This window comes from Lactuca sativa, chromosome 8 (assembly GCF_002870075.4).
Source record: "Lactuca sativa cultivar Salinas chromosome 8, Lsat_Salinas_v11, whole genome shotgun sequence".
Classification (NCBI taxonomy): Eukaryota; Viridiplantae; Streptophyta; class Magnoliopsida; order Asterales; family Asteraceae; genus Lactuca; species Lactuca sativa.
In genome coordinates this window covers 252868222-252888960 of record NC_056630.2, presented here as the reverse complement: position 1 = coordinate 252888960, position 20739 = coordinate 252868222, and the positions used below count along the sequence as shown (strand labels likewise).

General features: G+C 43.3%; 1 protein-coding gene and 1 non-coding gene across 2 annotated transcripts; one reads left to right on the top strand and one right to left on the bottom strand.

Moving 5' to 3' along the window:
• Nucleotides 1-2761: 2761 nt before the first annotated feature.
• Nucleotides 2762-3115, bottom strand: LOC111915543 (uncharacterized). The gene has a single exon (XM_023911201.1). The coding sequence runs from the start codon at nt 3113-3115 to the stop codon at nt 2762-2764; it is 354 nt and encodes a 117-aa protein (XP_023766969.1).
• A 4457-nt stretch (nt 3116-7572) lies between these two features.
• LOC111915556 (small nucleolar RNA R71) lies at nt 7573-7679 on the top strand. Its single transcript, XR_002858195.1, has one exon. It is a non-coding gene; the product is annotated as a small nucleolar RNA R71 (small nucleolar RNA).
• Nucleotides 7680-20739: the final 13060 nt, after the last annotated feature.

Below are 20739 nucleotides of genomic sequence, written 5' to 3'. Positions count from 1 at the left end.
CTTCCTTTGAGCTCCATCTTCAGTTGACTTTAGACATGAGAATAGCTCATTCATGCCTTGGTTGTCATATCTTGTGTGGTAAACAGCTCTAAAAATGCAGGAAAAACTCTCGGAAATCTCCAGGAATTATACTTCATAAGTGCAGCCAATTGCCGTGTGAAATAATATCAAATCATAAGCTGAGATGTGGAGTTTGTAGCAACTCGTTGTGTTAGTGGATAGACTCGCCGAGTTGTAACGCAAAAATGTAGAATCCGAATTTTTACACTGGGACTCGTCGAGTCTGTATGTGCACTCGGCGAGTCCATCGTTGTATAAAAAAACTGCTTTCTGCTCCATCAATTATGATGTTGTAAATACGTCAAAGTTTGGTTCATGCTAATTGTTTTCCTCCAGTATTTAGATTCTTTTAGACTCTCTTAAACACCAGACTCGATACTTGAACATCCTTCTCTCTTTCGCCTAGCATCCAAATTCTGAAAACAAAACTAAAACAAGTAACCAAGAAATTAAACATCCTAAAGCTACTTGTTCAAACATCAAATACAAGCAAACAAAAACAAACCAAAAGAAAAAGAAAAAAAAATAAAAATTGTTTTTAAGACAACCAAAAATAAAAGGATAATTCATTCTTCTTCTTCTTCTTCTTCATCCTCTTCATCATCATCCATTGCCCGACTTCCACCAGCTCTGGTCTCCTTGCATCAATCCATTCCTCCCATGTTGAAATGTATGGGTAATTACCCCCATCAATGTGCGGGAGTTGGAAGTGATTTAAAAGTTGAATATGGGACTGGTTGCTAAAGTTTATCCCCCTTGCCAAATCATCCTGGAACCGCCTCATTTCCACATTGTACCAATCCATAGGTACTTCATCATCGATCGAGATCACCGGTGGGTCATCTTGAGCTTCCCGTTGGCGTCTTCTCACCCTCCTTCCCGAGTCCTCGGGTGCTAGCAACGGGTCATTGTGAGGAATAGTGTAGGTTCCTCCACCAAAGTCTTCAATTATACTCGTCCTCCTAAAAAGTATAGTACTAAAAGGAGGGGTTGGAACCTCCGTCATCATGTCCCAAGATCCCGCATTCATCAACACGTAAGACTTGGCTAGGCGGGTCACAAACATCCCACCATTTATCTTTGAAGTCTTCCTTTCTTTGACTGCCCCCTCGCTCAAATATGCAACCATACAATAAGGGATACAGCAAAAAATTGTTTACAGTGATAATACTCCACAAGTAAAACACGTCCAAATTAAGGACCTTGTCATCGTGTTTTCTTTGGTTGATAGGGCTCGAGATGAGGCGATGAATAAGTCGATGGGTGGGGGACCGGATACTCCCTTCTTGAGCAGATTTTGCAACATAAATTTTGTTGGCTATAGTGTTCCACCAAAGGTCACCCTTGACTCCATCCGAAAAAACTTGATGGTAATGCTCCAGAAACGTTCCAAACGCAGCAGTATTGACCAATTGTTGGTCATAAATCCCCAGTCTCCTTGCTAACTCCACCATACTGTATTGGTGGTATACCCCTCCAAGGAAAAATGTGATGTTCCCCGGATTATAGTTGTCATTTCTTCCCCGAAAAGAAACCATGGAGAAAACCTCCCAACATAGTTCTTGGTACACCGACTCGTAGATCCTAAATAGCCAGTTCCACCTGTCAAATGTAATAAAGACTCCATTTTGATTGAACGTTTGGACTAAGTAGGGGACTAACTCCTCTTCGTACCGTACTCTCTCAATCCACTCCCAATTAATCGCATTGGGTACATGTATATCCTTCCTTTTCAATTCTTCCAGCTTCTTTCTCCACCTCCTCATTGTAGAATCGGAATTTATGCGTGGGAAAGTCAACCAAGGGTGAGAATCTTGGGTTCCACGTGAGCTTTGCCCCATTCTTAACATGTTTCCCGCACACATAAATAAAACACAAACCTGAAAAGCACCGAAACATTAAAAAAAATCATATTCCAGCATCACGACTGGACTCGTCGAGTCCAAAGTATAGGTCTGATCAAATTACTCCTAAAAACTCAAAATTTTTCCAGGGTTCTGTCTCAGGATGTCTATTAACTAGTTACTCATCAATAATTTCAACATAAACATCCTATTTAAGCAAAAATTTGACAACCATAAAAATGCAAATCTTTTCAAACCGAACTTTCAACAAATTAGGGGCATAAAACATCTAAAGGTTGAACCTTTAACAGAATTAAGGGAGAATAATGTTACATTGCTTGAAGATTTTGGAGAAAATAGAAGAAAATCAAGATGAAAGCTTGAGGGAAGAGAGGCACGTCGAGTGGGTCGGCTGCTGTGTAAATGAGAGTAATGTTTCAAAATAGGGTAAAAACCCTAATTTCACCAGATTGTAAAAAAATATTATTTTTTCGGTAAATAGTACCGACTCGTCGAGTAGGTGTATGGACTCGGCGAGTCTGGTCGCGTAGTCAAACTCTCCGCATCCATATGGACTCTTCGAGTAGATACCTAACTCGGCGAGTCGATTAAGCTGTTTGTAAAACAGAAAAAAAATTTCCTAAAAACTTTATTAAAATTTTCCACACCCCACACTCAGGCCTTGCTTGTCCCCAAGCAATCATTTGTAGACAATCATGGAAGAATTTGAAAGAAAAATCCTAAGAAAACCAAACAAAAACGAAAATAAAAGGAAAAAAGAAAGCAAACTCTCGCAACGGGTTGCCTCCCGTTAAGTGCTTCTTTTTGAGGAGTCGTTAGCTGGACTCCTTCCCGCTCTACGTTGCTGCAATTTCCTCCAAGTCCAGCCTTTCTTCAATACTCTCATCTTGTGGCATTCCTTCTTCGTATCTCTTAACCTGATGCCCATTAACTTTAAAACTTGACCCATCCTTGCTCCATAACTCAACCACTCCATATGGATAAGCATGTTTTACAGAAAAAGGCCTGGTCCAACGAGTGCGTAATTTTCCCGGAAAAAGTTTAAGTCTTGCATTGTATAATAGCACTTTTTGTCCTTCCTCAAACTCTTTATTTCCTTTCAACCTTGCATCATGCCATCTTTTGGTCTTGTCCTTATAAATCAATGATTTAGTATAAGGCTCATTCCTCAATTCTTCTAAAGCATTCATTTGCAAGAGTCGATTTGCACGCAACTCATGTGGCCCAAAATTGCATGTTTTCAAAGCCCAATAAGTTTTGTGTTCAAGTTACACTGGTAAATGGTAATTTTTTCCATACACTAATCTATATGGTGTGGTTCCAATGGGTGTTTTAAATGCGGTCCTAATTGCCCAAAGTGCATCATCCAATTTATCCACCCAATCTTTTCTATTGTGCCCCATCGATTTTTCCAAAATTCTTTTTAGCGCCTATTTGTAATTTCGATTTGCACATTTGAATGTGGATGATAAGGTGTTGAAAATCTATGGCGTACCCCATATTTTTGCAACACTTTTGCTAGTTGATCATTAGCAAAGTGGGTTCCCCGATCACTAATTAATGCTTTAGGCACTCCAAATCTTGAAAATAATTTCTTTAAAAAATTCACCACCACTCTTGCATCATTAGTTGGTAATGCTTGTGCTTCCGCCCACTTTGACACTTAATCCACCGCCACTAGTCTATATTTGTTGCCTTTGGATGAAGGAAAGGGTCCCATGAAATCTATACCCCAAACATCAAAAATCTCACATACTTGAATTTTCAATTGGGCCATTTCATTCCTTGCCGATATATTCCCCGTTCATTGGCAAGCATCACATTCTTTCACGTAGGTAGCAGCATCTCTGAAAATAGTAGGCTAATAAAAACCAACATCAAACACTTTTTTAGCAGTGTATTGTACCCCATGATGTCATCCAACATATCCACTGTGGCAATGCTATAATATGTCTCTACTTTCTTTGCCAAACACACATCTTCTTATTATTCCATCCGCACAACTTCTAAAAATATAAGGCTCATCCCAAAAATAATATTTAATTTCGAAAAAGAATTTCTTCTTTTGTGGATGGGTAAGGTCTTTTTTTAGGTAATTGCCAGCCAAATAATTTGCAATGTCTGCATACCATGGGTCTTCATCCACAACCATCATCAAATATTCTTCCGGAAAGCTATCTTCAATACCCATGTTGTCTTTATCTTCCCTTTCCGGATTTTCTAGTCTAGATAGGTGGTCGGCAGCTACATTCTCCATCCCCTTTTTATCCTTGATTTCGATGTCAAATTCTTGAAGTAAAATCACCCATCGGATCAATCTTGGCTTTGCATCCTACGTGGCAATCAAGTACTTGATAGCAGAGTGGTCAGTAAAAATAGCGGTCTTTGATAAAATAAGATAAGGGCGGAATTTGTCAAAAGCATACACCACGGCTAGTAATTCTTTTTCAGTTGTGGTGTAATTTTCTTGGGATGGGTTCAAAGTCTTGCTTGCATAATAAATGGGTCGAAAGTGCTTATCAACCCTTTGGCTAAGTACGGCTCCTAATGCAAAGTCACTTGCGTCACACATTATTTCAAAGGGCAAGTTCCAATTCGGGGCAATAATGATCGGAGAATTAGATAATTTTTCTTTCAAAATTTCAAAGCCTCTAGTCACTCTTTATTAAAATGCAATGGTGCAGCTTTTAAAAGTAATTGAGTTAGAGGTCTAGTTATTTTAGAAAAATCCTTTATAAAGCGGCGGTAAAAACCCGCGTGGCCTAAAAAACTCCTAATGCCCTTCACATTAGTTGGTGAAGGTAATTTACCAATTGTATCAATCTTTGCCCGATCCACCTCAATCCCCGCTTTGGATACCTTGTGCCCCAAGACTATCATGAAAAGAATCAAGTCAAGGTTAGCAAGACAATCATGAAAAGAAGATCCAAAAATAGAAAAATCGTCCATAAATACTTCCATAAACTTTTCCACCATGTCATGGAAAATTGCCGTCATGCATCTTTGAAAGGTCGTAGGTGCATTGCACAACCCAAAAGGCATGCGTCGATAGGCAAAAGTCCCACTTGGGCAAGTGAAAGTAGTTTTTTCTTGTTCGATTGGGTCTATGGGTATTTGGAAGTAACCCGAAAATCCGTCTAAGAAACAATAATAGCTATGGTCGGACAATCTTTCAAGCATTTGATCAATAAAAGGTAAAGGAAAATGGTCTTTATGAGTGACATCGTTTAGCTTTCGATAATCGATTCATACTCGCCAACTGGTTACCGTTCGGGTCGGAATAAGCTCGCTTTTTTTGTTTGTCACCACCGTCATCCCGCCTTTCTTGGGTACCACCTGAACAGGACTAACCCATGGGCTATCAGAAATAGAATAAATAATCCCCACATCTAAAAGCTTGACTACTTCCTTTTTGACCACTTCTTGCATGTTCGGGTTCAATCTCCTTTGATGTTGCACTACCGGCTTCGCCCCTTCTTCCAGGTTGATCTTATGAGAGCAATAAGAAGGGCTTATTCCCTTGATGTCGGTGATACTCCACGCAATGGCACTCTTTCTCTTCTTTAGGACATGGACTAATTCTTCTTTTTCAGATTCGGAGAGCTCAGAAGCTATATTAACTGGTTTTTTATCACATTCTTCAAGAAATTCATACTCTAAATGATCAGGTAGAGTTTTAAGGTCTGATTTCGTATTTTGTACATTGGACACGTCGAGTCCGGTATGTAACTTGTCGAGTCTAGGCTAAAATTCTCACCTGATCGTGAATTCCCGTAGGGACTCGTCGAGTCTGTGGTATCGAATCGGCGAGTCGAGCTTTCTGTCCTTATGATTAAATCATTATAGTCGGCTTCTTCTAGCAGTCTCTCTATCTCTTTCAGGTCCCCTTCAACATAAAAATATTCTTCAAAAGAAATGGTGGAATTTCTCAACTTATTCTCTTTCCAATCTTCTATTAACTCGTCCATCATATCTACCGAGAATATTGTATCATCACTAAACCTTTCTTGCATCATTGCTTGATCTACTCCAAATGTCACTGATTCGTCTCCCACCCGAAGGGTGAGTTTGGAATCTCACATATCTACTATAGCACTCACGGTGTTGAGGAAAGGTCTTCCAGGTATGATCGGGACTTGAGGATCCACTTCCATGTCTAGAACTATGAAATCCACGGGGAACACGAACTTATCAACTTTTACCAACAGGTCCTCGCATATTCCCCTTGGAAATGTTACCGTTTTATTAGCTAAGTGTATTGCCATTCGAATTGGATGTGGCTCTAGAAGGTCTGATTTCTTAAAGAACGAATATGACATGAGATTTACACTTACCCCTGAATCCACTAATGCATGTATAGTTGCCAAATTTCAGAATTGACAAGGTAATGTCAAACTACCTGGGTCAGCTTTCTTTTTAGGCATTTTGTTCAACATGGCGGCTGAACAATTTTCATTGAGAACTACCTCTTTTACTTCTTCCATCTTCTTTCTATTTGTGAGGAGTTCCTTTAAGAATTTGGCATACTTTGGCATTTGTGCAACTGCCTCGATGAAGGGCATGTTAATTTGAAGGGCTTTGATGTGTTCTAGAAATTTTTGATAATCAACATCATGCTTATCTTATCTAGATCGGCCTGGAAATGGTAACGAAGGCTGATAAGGTTTAACAGAATGCTGTTTTTTCGATTCAAGCAAAGGACTTGTCGAGTCCATGTCCTCGACTCGGCGAGTCGTGTCGGGTTTCAGCGGTTTCTGCTTTTCTGCCTCCTCTCGCACCAGTTTGGGATCTTCTTTCTGAATGGGGATCAGAGGAGTAATCATCTTTCTACTCCTAGGCGTCACGATATAAATGTATGCACCTCTCGGATTATTTTCCGTATTACTAGGAAGCCCACCCGGTTGTCTTTCGGTTATTTGTAGTGCAAGTTGGCCTAGTTGTTTTTCAATGTTCAGAATAGATGCTTGCTGATTCCTAAGCATGGCTTGTTGATCTATCATCATGGTTTGACGTTCTCTAATCAGGCCTTGTTGCTCCCTTAACATATTTCGTTGTTCTTTCATTGCAGCTTCAGTATCATTGTGTCCCTTCTTGGATGCAGCTGCAAATCTCATGAGCATGTCTTCAAAATCTATTTTCTTTTCTTGCATCGGTTCCTCCTTTTGATAAAAGCCTCTATCTTTTTGTTTGTACTTTTCCTCATTTTCCTTTTTATACTTATCATACGAAGCCAATCCTTCTTGGGTTTTCGCCAGTTGTCATCGTACCTATCACCACTTGAATAGCACACTTGTGCTTTCCGGTTCTGTTCTCGTCTAGATCACAATCATTAGTGAGATGAGGCCCTTTGCAATTCTCACATCCCACCCGGATAGCGTGGATGGATTGGTCCATCTAAGTCATTCTTCGATCCAAACTATCTAGTTTTGCCATCATTGTCTCCATGCTATCATTAACTAAGTTCACCACCCCCTGACTTAGTTCATTCCGTGGGTTATGATATTCTCTAGAGTGTTTAGAGAATTCTTCAATTAGCTCGTTTATCAGTGGAGGTGCTTTCTTCGTGAGCGGTCCTTGCGAGTCAAGAAGTTGCCTTGTGGTCACATTCACCCCATCACAGAAAATGGAGACTTCTTGTTGGCTATTAAGATCATGATGTTGGCAATTCCTTAGTAAACCTTTGTATCTCTCCCACGCCTCGTATAAGGATTCTCCAGCTTGTTGCTCAAAGTTGGAAATGGCTTTCTTCAATTTGGCTATCTCTGAGGGAGGACAAAATTGATCAATGAATTCTTCCTTCATTTTAGCCCATGCAGTGATGGATCCTGGTGGTAGTGACTTGAGTCAATCCTTTGCAGCACCCTTGAATGTAACTGGAAGCATAAGAAGTAGCACGGTTTTGCGAGGCACATTTGGAACATTAAAATAATCAGCTACATCGTTGACCTCATCCAAATGCTTGTAGGCGTCTTCGTGATCTTTCCCGTAGAAGGGGATTTCCTTAAGTTGAGCAAGTATCTGGCCCTTTAGTTCGAAAGTCGCAGTAGTAGGAATCATGGGTTGCACGAGTCCTGGGCCGGTATCGTCACGTATCCTTTTCTTCCATTCACCCATAGGAACTTCATCAATGATTGCCATGGTGTTAGCAGGTTCGTCTTCAAAATCGCTTTCTTCTTCGGATTCGGTTTCTTCCCTTTCGGTTTCGTACTCGGTGTCCTCCTTCTTCAGGTCTTCGTCCGCCACCGAATAGAAGTTCGATTCTCCTACCTTCTTGCCCTTTTTCTTACTAAAAACGTTTTTTAAATTCTTCAATGGTGAATCTTCGATGTTGCGGTTTCTCCTACGTTCTTGCCTCTGTTTTTCTTCAAGGTTGCTTCCGGATCTTCAAGCGGTGGGATCAAAGGTGTACCTCCTCCCCTGGTCATTAACAAACTGCAAACAAAACAAAAAACACGCGTAAAAAGAAAAAAATAAATAAATAAAAAAACGAAACTGAGTTTCAGGGATGGACTCATCGAGTAGCTTCGATTGCACTCGGTGAGTTCAAGGCTAAAACTGAAAAAATTTGAACAATTTTTTTTTTAACAAATCCTATAAAATTAAAACCAAACCTAATACCTAGACTACTAAAGCAGTAACTTTGTGCAAGATTAATCTCACACAAAGGATCGGTAATACTAGAAATTAGAATAATTTTTGAACCGTTTCCCGGCAACGGCGCCAAAAACTTGATGTGTGTAAATCCAACTAGTTTTATTCCTACTTTTCTAATGTAAATTTGACACGCACTAGGCGGTGTACATGGCTAATGTAAGTATAGTTTTTAGTATGCAGGATATCGAACTCAACGAACGATAATTAAACTAATTACTAGAAGTATCTAAAAGCAAATAATAAAAGGAGGGGTTTTCTCTAGTTTTGCAAGACTCGAAAACTTAAATTTCTAACGAGAACTCAAACAAAACAATTAATAGCTACAGAGCTAAAATCAACTAAATGTAATGGTAGAAGAGACTTCTACTTAGGTTTGACTCATTTGATCCTATGGTTGATTCTATGAAAAGTGCAATGGACTAATTTATATTGGCTACCGATTAATATGATTAGGTTCACGTTCGCTATTATTAATCCTTAGTAAACAAATTAATCTAAGCAGTGGCCAGTTGTTTAAATTAATGAATTTCCTAGTTTATTTATTCGGATTAAGTAAGACTTGTAGTGGTCAACTAAATTGGTCCTTTAATTAACCTCTTGCTGATGGTTCGTCATACAAGCTCACACATTAATTTTCGTATTTTCTATTAACCCTAGTTTCACGTTAGCTATTTCCTAGGCATATAACAATGTTGTCAAATGCTTCATATGAGGTTAGCAATTGAGAGATGGTCGTGAAACTTAATTACATGTTAATTAACAGAAAACAGTTGTAATTAACACATAAGGTTTTTTACAAGCTTAACAAAACATTATTACCAAAAAAAATTAATCCTACTCATAAATCAACACATAGTCACAAATTTGTCTTCCCTAAACAGAATATATATGTTCTAGTTCATGATTAAGATAGTAAAAAACTCAAAAACACAATCCAATAACTCAAACATGTTTTGGAAACTAGATTTACTAAAGAATAAATTGATTTTGCCTTAATTCTCCTCCAAAAGTGGATCTAGGTTGATTCTCCGACTTCTCACGCTCCAGAAGAACTCTTATTCGCAACTTTATCTCCAAGGACTTCTTAAAAAAACCGGGTGTCGATCTGGAAGTCTCTTTTTATAGATTAGAGGCGACTCATCGAGTCCAGGTACAGACTCGTCGAGTCCCTCATTAAATCTCCATGTCCGGCAAAGAAAGGATTCCTCTGCTTCGAGAACCTTTGTGGGAACTCGTCAAGTCATGTACCGACTCGCCGAGTGCCTTGTATTTTTGGCTCTTTTCTTCTTTCCTTGATTCCCGAGCTCCCGACAGTTGCTCCTATTTCCTTTTGCTTCCGAGCACTTCTTTTGGACTGAAAATATAATTTAAACATAATTAAGCATCTTTTGTTCCATAATTGTAATAAATTAGCCAAAAAGTATTAACATTCTATGCAAAATATATGACTAACTATACATGTATCAAGAATCGTTTAGACTTAGGGATTGCACAAGGAATGAGATTTCAGGCTACCTTGCGCATCAGTGGTGGCACATGGCAGGTATGTGATTATGTTCAATTTGAGGGTTGTGTTAGAGCCTACCTACCTGTTCTTGTCTGATAAAGGATTTGGTACTCGAAGTATGACCCGAAAACCTAATTAGGGTGTAGTCGAATGTGGCTTCGACCCATGATTTATTGGATATGGTGGGTGGATGGTTGTTATAGAAGTGTCGTAAGCCTGCGGGGTGGTCATAGCATTCACTAGGTTGGAAGGTAGTGGTAGAAGTGTTGTAAGAATGTGGGGTGGATGTAGCATTTACAAGGTTGGTAGGTAGTGTAGTAATTTCGTAAGACTACAGACTAGCCAATAGCATTCACCTGGTCCTTGAGCAGTTCCAAGGATGTTGAGGAGCTATGATTAGGTTGGTAATTTCCTTTACGTGGGATTAGACCATGGCAGGTCCGGTTGCGAGACCATGGGAAGCTCACATCATTTGTGGGATTGAGGAAGGTTGTGGGCCATTTAGGGTCGTTTGTGATGTAAGACTACACTTGAGCATGTAGCATTCATTTAGAGCAAAGTAAGGTTATGTTGCATCGGTGTAATGATCGGTTATGTTATCCCTGGTTGGAACAGGAGGGATCTTAAAGCCTTACATACAAGAAGGTTAAAGTAGCTTTTCCGGACAGACTCTTGGATGGAGTCTTGTGGTAGAGTCATTTGAGAGGATGTCGATTTTAGCGATAGGTTGAGAATCCGACACTTCAGAAAATTGGTAGATCAGCTCGGAGATCAAAATATCTTGGTGATGGAAAAGTTAGATTAAAAAAACTATGCTCTAAGCATAAAAACATTTAACAATTAAATTAGGAAACTGACAACCTAAGAAGGATCTATGTCTTTCATATAAAGCCAACATACTATGAACTATCAAACTACAAAAACTTGCTAATGAAATCTGAATTCATAAGGAAGAATACATACCTTGTTGATTGTTGTAGTAAACAATCAAGAATCCTTTCTTCAAAGCTTTTGGAAGCGAGCACCACAAGTGTCGTGCCTCTGATGGTTCACACTCAACCCTAGAAACTAGGAGAATTGAAGAGGGAAGAGAGACAATTGAGAATTTTGGCTATGCCTTGTGAATAAAGAGATGACCGAAATTTAGATCCCAATGGGTCTTTATATATAGTGCAACTTGGAAACCCTAGATAACCCTAAAGTAATATTTATTCAAACTGGTAATTATCCACCTTCCTATTTATATGCAAGGAATATTCTAGGTGTCCTGGAATAACCTAGAATTTGTCCACCTCCTTCCAAGGAAGGTTATTGTAACGCCTATGTTTCCGGGCTTGCCATTTTTAGCAATGTAATAGTCTAGGTTAACCTTTGTAACCCGTTTTGAAATAATAAAGATTGTATTATTTAAGTATTGTGTGTTTTGTGCTTAATTGCTTAATTATGTGGTTTGATTAATTAAGAATAAAAATAAGCGTCAAAATTTAAGTGTAAAATAAACTTAATATCTTTGAATAATGTTGTAGTAGTTGAAACGAGGTTTCCGAATATATATAGAACGCCCAAATCTGACTTCGTATGAGGATGTTATGATTTATCGAAGTTTCGGCTTAGCGGTGTGCAGCCCGAAATACTCGATTTGAGATCGAGCGGTTTTTAGCCGAAGTAATCTAAACGAGGATCGAAGGTCTCGTTGTTGGTATTGAAGCAATAAAAAGTTAGGCAAGAACGGACGTCAAACGAAGAAGTTATGAATTTTGTAACATCTCAAATTTTCAAATAAATTTTTCATTAAAACAAAACATCATTTTTCGACAAAAGGGTTTATTCCAAGTTTGTTTCAAAATGTAAATAATAAATCTCCAGGATCTTCAACAGTGGCAGTGTGTACGTGTCACGCCGGCGCCTTTCCACGGTCATCACTAGTACCTGAAAAACATAAACAACTAGTAAGCATAAATGCTTAGTGAGTTCCCCAGTATACGACTTACCCACATACGCCTTCCGGCCCGGACCTTTCGATCCACATAACATTGCCTTCCGGCCCGGATCTTTCGATCCACATGACTTTGCCTTCCGGCCCAGATCTTTCGATCCACATAACATTGCCTTTCGGCCCGGATCTTTCGATCCACATAACATTGCCTTCCGGCCCGGACCTTTCGGTCCACATAACATATATCGCATATAAGCACACATCACATATAAAGCATCTACCTCTCTAGACATAGTATGAATATAACACACACGACCTTCCGGTCTACAGTCAAACCCTTCCGGGTGAAGTATAGTGAGAAGACTCACCTCGTAGTACGTAGGCTATAACCTCTTCGAGCTACTCGCACACAATCCGCTAGTCCGCAGGTTCCCTATAATACCACAACCCTAGTTAATGATCTTATCAAACAAGACAACTGACCCCTCTAATATATATACTGGTCAACGGTCAATCTTGACCGGACTCGTCGAGTACAAAGGGTAACTCGACGAGTATAGACATCCTGACACCACTCGCCGAGTCTGAAGAACGACTCGACGAGTTCCAGTAAGTCTTCAAGCTACTCGCCGAGTCTGAAGAACAACTCGGCGAGTCCTAGTGAATCTTCAAGCTACTCGCCGAGTCTGATCATTGGACTCGGCGAGTCCTCGCCATGCAGTCAATCAACTGCCTCCTGTAATTCGCATGATTCCGCAATATATAGATATGGGACTTCCTGGACCTTTACACATACTATTACTGGGATTTAAACACTTGTAACAACTCTATAATCTATCAAATCCTTAAATGGGTTTCCTAAACCCTAGATTCGTGTACAACACCAAAACTACAGAAATGATCCGAGGATTACCTGGAAAACGTGTTCCCTGCGTCCCCAACCTTCAGAGCTCAACCCCTTGATCCTCCTTTGATCACCACCTTGCCTCTCCTTGCCTAACAACCTCTTTAAGCTTCCACTAGCCTTCACCCTTGCTCCAGATGCCCACAGCCGTTTAGGTTATCTTCAATCGGCCAAAAGACGAGACATGACGGCCCTAAAGACATTATATACGATCCAGAATCAAAACGGCTAGGGTTTCAGCTGAACAACGTCGACTCGCCGAGTCCCTAATGGACTCGTCGAGTCCAGTCGCAAATCTGTGACCAAGACCGTGGTCCTACTCGGCGAGTCAGGCATCAACTCGCCGAGTCCCCCCCCTAAATATTCCCCAAATTAATTTAAAGTAATACCTGAAATTCCGGGCTGTTACAACTCTCCCCCACTAGAACTAGACTTCGCCCTCGAAGTCTCATTCCGCGAATAACTCCGGATGTTGCTCCCGCATTTCACTCTCCGGCTCCCAAGTCATCTCCGATCCCTTCCGATGTTGCCACCGAACCAACACCAGAGGTATCTCCTTGTTCCGTAGAACCTTGATCTTCCGATCCCTGATAGCTACTGGTCTCTCGGCGTAATTCAGGCTCGCATCCACCTGAATATCTTCTAACGGAACCACTGCCGATTCATCGGCTATACACTTCCTCAACTGTGATACGTGGAAGGTATTGTGAATCTGATTCAGCTCCGCTGGCAACTCCAACCGATAAGCTACCCGACCTACCCTTGCAATTACCCGAAATGGGCCTATGAACCGGGGCCCCAATTTGCCCCTCTTCCTGAACCGAATCACCCCTTTCCAAGGAGAAACCTTTAGGAGAACGAGGTCGCCGACCTGGAATTCGAGCTCGGACCGGCGTCTGTCCGCATAACTCTTCTGTCGGCTCTGGGCGGTCAATAACCTCTGTCTCACCCGTTGGATCTGCTCAGTCGTTTGAAGTACGATCTCTGTACTGCCCATCACTCTCTGTCCCACTTCTCCCCAGCAAATGGGAGTCCGACACCTCCTACCATACAACAACTCAAAAGGTGGCATACCAATGCTCGAATGATGGCTGTTGTTGTAGGAAAATTCAGCCAGCGGCAGATGCGCATCCCAGCTACCCCCGAAGTCTAACACACACGCTCTAAGCATATCTTCCAATGTCTGGATCGTCCGCTCGCTTTGACCGTCGGTCTGGGGATGGTATGCGGTACTAAAATGCAGTTTAGTACCCAACTCCTCATGGAATTTCTTCCAGAACCTGGAAGTGAAACGCACATCGCGGTCCGAAACAATCGAGGTCGGCACTCCATGCCGAGATACTATCTCTCTCACGTACAACTCCGCCAACTTCTCTGCTGATGAACTTTCACTAATGGCAAGGAAATGTGCACTCTTTGTTAGTCTATCCACAATCACCCAAATCGCATCGACTCCCCTGGCAGTTTTCGGCAATTTGGTGATGAAATCCATCGTGATCTGATCCCACTTCCACTCAGGGATCTCCAAGGGTTGCAACTTACCGTGCGGTCTCTGGTGCTCGGCCTTAACTTTACGGCAGGTCAAACACCTCTCCACGAACCAAGCCACGTCTCTCTTCATGCAAGGCCACCAGTACTCCTTTTTCAAATCCAGATACATTTTCGTAGCACCGGGATGGATCGAGAATTTCGATCTATGTGCCTCCTCCATCAAAATGACACGCGTACCGCCCACGAATGGCACCTAGACCCGACCCTGAAATGTCAGAAGTCCCCGCCCATCCGTAACGAACTCTGAAATTAACCCGACGACCCGCTCCTGTTTCTGCATCCCAGACTTCACAACCTCGGCCTGTGCCCCACGAATAGTATCTAATACCGGAGTCACCACCGTCAATCTCAAACATACGTCCCGCAATGGAGTACCCTCCGCCCTACGACTCAATGCATCGGCTACCACATTAGCCTTGCCTGGGTGATATAGGATCTCACAATCATAATCCTTAACCACGTCTAACCATCTCCTCTGGCGCATGTTTAGGTTGGGTTGATCCATGTATATGGTACAACGAACCCCGTACAGGTAGTGACGCCAAATTTTGAGGGCGAACACTACTGCCCCCAACTCTAAGTCATGCGTGGGATATCTCGCTTCGTGAGGCTTCAGCTGCCTCGATGCATAGGCTATCACATGGCCCCTCTGCATCAACACTGCACCCAGTCCTGAAATCGATGCGTCGCAATATACGACGAAGTCCTCCATCCCTTCAGGAAGGGCTAATACTGGTGCTTCGCACAGTCTCTGACGAAGTGTCTCGAAGGAAGTCTGCTGCTCGGGTCCCCATGAGAATGTAACACCCTTTCGGGTCAATTTGGTAAGTGGCACTGCGATCTTGGAGAAGTCCCTAATGAACCTTCGATAGTACCCTGCCAATCCAAGGAAACTCCTGATCTCCGAAGGTGACTTTGGTGCCTCCCATCTCATCACCGCCTCCACCTTGGCCGGATCGACCAATATCCCTGCCTGATTTACAACGTGCCCCAGAAATTGAACCTCCCGTAACCAGAAGTCACATTTGGAGAATTTTGCATAAAGCTTCTCCGACCTCAGTACCTCAAGGACCTCCCTCAAATGTCCCTCATGCTGCTCCCTAGACCGCAAATATACCAGAATGTCGTCGATGAATACAATCACAGACCGATCCAGCATCGGCCTGCATACCCTATTCATGAGATCCATGAACACTGCTGGGGCATTGGTGAGCCCAAAAGGCATCACCACGAACTCGTAATGCCCATACCGCGTCCTAAAGGCTGTCTTCTGGACGTCCTCATCCCGCACCCTTACCTGATGGTACCCTGATCTCAAATCAATCTTGGAAAACCAAGATGCCCCTTGCAACTGGTCGAATAGATCATCGATTCTTGGTAACGGATAGCGGTTCTTAACTGTCACCTTGTTCAGTTCCCGGTAATCAATACACATCCGGTGTGAACCATCCTTCTTCTTGACGAACAGAATCGGTGCTCCCCACGGCGAGCTACTCGGCCGAATAAATCCCTTCCCCAACAACTCTTGAAGTTGCGAGGACAATTCTTGCATCTCTGGAGGTGCAAGACGATAAGGCACCTTCGCAATAGGCGCCGCCCCTGGAACTAGGTCGATACCAAACTCCACTTGCCTCGCAGGGGGTATTCCCGGCAAATCCTCGGGGAAAACATCTGGAAACTCGCGCACCACTGGAACCTCCTTCAATGTCTTCGGTCTCTCGGAACTCTCCCGCGTATCCATCACATACGCCACAAAACCGTTACATCCCCGCTGTAGGCATTGCCTCGCCCTAGCAGCCGAACAAAAAGCTAATCTCGAACGGGTACCCTCGCCGTACACCGTAAGAACTCCCCCACTAGGGTCTCGTATAGTCACCAACTGACGCTCGCAGTTGATGACAGCGCTGAATCGGCTCAACCAGTCCATGCCTACAATGACACAGACATCACCCATCGCAATAGGAATTAGGTCAATCGGAAATGCGACCCCGAAGATCTCTAGCACACATCCCCGAAAAACCTCCGTAGCACAAATCACCCTCTCGGCCGCAATGGAAACGCTCAAAGACCGACTTAACGGCTCACGACTAATGCCGATGTGCTGGCTAAAAGCTAACGATACAAACGATCTACTCGCACCCGAATCAAATAATACTAGAGCAGGCATAGAGTTCACAAGGAAAGTACCTACACATATATTAACATAAGCATAACATTTCGACCTTTAATTAAATACATGAAAGATAACATACCTGCCACAACATCGGGCGCAGCGCGGACCTCCTCCGCAGTCAGCTGAAAGGCTCTCCCGCGAGCCCTCGGGGCCTCGACCTTCGCCGGTCGGGTCTCAGTAGTCCGGGTAGTAGGTGTAGCTCCCTGACGAAGTTGCGGGCACTCGGCCTTCCGATGGCCTGTCTGGTTGCAGTGAAAGCAAACCATAAACCCCTTAGGGCAATCCCTGGCAATATGTCCGTCCTTGCCACACTTGTAGCAACCACTAGCTCGACACGCCCCCTCGTGACTCTTGCCGCACTTCGCGCAAGTGCGACCCTTCGAACCTCCCACCCTCGAATCAGCGAACTTAGTCCGCTTGGCTGCCGGCTGAGACTGGGCCGGCCGTCGATCCACCTGCCGAGACTCAGCCTCCTCCCTCGCTTGAGTCTCCAACTCAATCTCGCGCTTCCTGGCGTTCGCCTGAAGCTCAGTGAAAGTACGATAGGTGGAGTTTGACACAAACTCCCGAATCTCCCTCTTCAAAACACCCAAATAGCGGCTCATTCGCGACTGCTCCGTAGATACCAGCTCGGGGCAGAACATTGCCCTCTCATGAAACTTCCGTGTGATCACTGCCACGGAATCAGTACCCTGCTTAAGGGTCAAGAACTCCTGAATCAATCGCTCCCTCTCTATCGGGGGAACGTACTCATCCCTGTACATCTCTGTAAACCTCTCCCATGTCACCGCCGAAATCTCTGACTGAGTGAAGTTCGCTGTCACGAACTTCCACCAATCCTTCGCTCCCAGACGGAGCTGGTTCAAGGCGAACCGTACCCTCAAGTGCTTCGGGCATGAGCAAGTATAGAAACACCCCTCGATGTCGGCGATCCACCTCATAGCTGCAATCGGATCCTGCGTCCCATCAAATTCAGGGGGTTTCGTGTTGCTGAATTCCCTGAATAGTAATGAATCACCCCCTTGCGGCCTGGCAGCAGCCACCGCTGCGGTAGCGGCAGCAACTGCAGCTTCAGAAATTGCGGCGCACCGCTCCTCAAACTCCTCCATCAACGTGGTCTTAATAGACCCAAACATCTCCGGGATCTCAGCCCGGACCGCCGCAGCTACCTCTGCCTGAATAATCTGACGAATCTCCTCGTCACTCGCACCGCTCGAACTCGCCCCATTGCGTGTGATAACCATGATGTCTCTGAAATACAACATAAAATCATCAGAGACTCCACCAAGTACAATTGTACTCGATACGCGCCCTACCCAGTCTCCGATTTCCAGGGATTCTTATTTGAGTCTTCCACTGATCCGGTGCCTTCGATAGTACGGGCCCAATACTACCGACCACACCGTATCAGTATTCGTCCCAAATCTTCCTCCCCAAATCCCGAATAACGAGTACTCTACTTCTAGTATGCACTATTTACTTGCATGCTACCAAATATCTCATATAAGCAATCTCCCTAGACTGAGGCATCACAAAACAGGCAATTCTATTCCTATCATGTATACTTAGTCTTCTAGCATGCATAACAATTCATAATTCAGTGCATAACATAACATCGTAAGGTATTCTGGGGATCTTTACCGTTCGGACGCTGGCTGCTCGTACACACTGTTCCACCCTTGTTTTTACCGCCTTGCCCTTTATAAAATGTTACGTCCTTATCATTTTTAAGAAAAAGTTTTTCCTCAAATCCCCGGTCTGAGTTCAGTTGCACCCAAAAGTACCCCCGAATCCCTCAAACCAAGGCTCTGATACCAATTGTAACATCTCAAATTTTCAAATAAATTTTTCATTAAAACAAAACATCATTTTTCGACAAAAGGGTTTATTCCAAGTTTGTTTCAAAATGTAAATAATAAATCTCCAGGATCTTCAACAGTGGCAGTGTGTACGTGTCACGCCGGCGCCTTTCCACGGTCATCACTAGTACCTGAAAAACATAAACAACTAGTAAGCATAAATGCTTAGTGAGTTCCCCAGTATACGACTTACCCACATACGCCTTCCGGCCCGGACCTTTCGATCCACATAACATTGCCTTCCGGCCCGGATCTTTCGATCCACATAACTTTGCCTTCCGGCCCGGATCTTTCGATCCACATAACATTGCCTTCCGGCCCGGATCTTTCGATCCACATAACATTGCCTTCCGGCCCTGACCTTTCGGTCCACATAACATATATCGCATATAAGCACACATCACATATAAAGCATCTACCTCTCTAGACATAGTATGAATATAACACACACGACCTTCCGGTCTACAGTCAAACCCTTCCGGGTGAAGTATAGTGAGAAGACTCACCTCGTAGTACGCAGGCTATAACCTCTTCGAGCTACTCGCACACAATCCGCTAGTCCACAGGTTCCCTATAATACCACAACCCTAGTTAATGATCTTATCAAACAAGACAACTGACCCCTCTAATATATATACTGGTCAACGGTCAATCTTGACCGGACTCGTCGAGTACAAAGGGTAACTCGACGAGTATAGACATCCTGACACCACTCGCCGAGTCTGAAGAACGACTCGACGAGTTCCAGTAAGTCTTCAAGCTACTCGCCGAGTCTGAAGAACAACTCGGCGAGTCCTAGTGAATCTTCAAGCTACTCGCCGAGTCTGATCATTGGACTCGGCGAGTCCTCGCCATGCAGTCAATCAACTGCCTCCTGTAATTCGCATGATTCCGCAATATATAGATATGGGACTTCCTGGACCTTTACACATACTATTACTGGGATTTAAACACTTGTAACAACTCTATAATCTATCAAATCCTTAAATGGGTTTCCTAAACCCTAGATTCGTGTACAACACCAAAACTACAGAAATGATCCGAGGATTACCTGGAAAACGTGTTCCCTGCGTCCCCAACCTTCAGAGCTCAACCCCTTGATCCTCCTTTGATCACCACCTTGCCTCTCCTTGCCTAACAACCTCTTTAAGCTTCCACTAGCCTTCACCCTTGCTCCAGATGCCCACAGCCGTTTAGGTTATCTTCAATCGGCCAAAAGACGAGACATGACGGCCCTAAAGACATTATATACGATCCAGAATCAAAACGGCTAGGGTTTCAGCTGAACAGCGTCGACTCGCCGAGTCCCTAATGGACTTGTCGAGTCCAGTCGCGAATCTGTGACCAAGACCGTGGTCCTACTCGGCGAGTCAGGCATCAACTCGCCGAGTCCCTCCCCCCTAAATATTCCCCAAATTAATTTAAAGTAATACCTGAAATTCCGGGCTGTTACAAATTTATAACGAAGTTTTTCTGTCGCGGCCTATTAAAAATAAATAATAAAAATAAAGTTGAAATTAGCCCACGGAGTCTAAATGAAAGTTGTAGAGCATAGTCTCACCTTCGCGTGGATATAAAGAACGTCGAAAACGGAGTTCGTATGAAGAAGATATGAATTTCCGAAGTTTATTAAATATTTTGTAATTAAATTTAATTGAAAATTCGGAAGCATTATCCGAAGGAGTCACCGGTCTGATCCGAGGTATGCCCCGCGTACTCGTGTATGCCCCGCGTACTCCGAAGGTGTCGACACTCGCAGCAAGTGGCTCGGATGATGCATGCAATGACGATTTCGGAAGCAGTACGCGCCGCGTACTACAGTACGCCCCGCGTACTCCGAGGCTCCAGCCTCCTATAAATAGGATCCGAAGGCAGCCGAGTCTTTTGTTCATTTTCTCTCTTCTCTCTCCCGTTTTGCATCGTTTTGCGTGCCAGAAATATCCCGAAGCCCCGGTATTATTCTCAAGCCCCGAGGCAAGTCCCGAGATCCCGAAGATCCTGAGAAGTGCGGTTCCCGAGCCGAAGCTCTGCCCGCGAGAAGTTCGATTTTTGTGAAGATCTTTCAGATCTGCTGAGGATTACTACTTCTGCAACTCGTAGTGCTGTTCGATCATCTTCTGATCAAGTGAGTGTATACTGCCTTTCATAAACACGATAATAATACAAGTTTGGTTCGAGTGTAATAAGTATATTATTGTTTATAAGTGTGAGTGTGTAGTTACATTCTTCC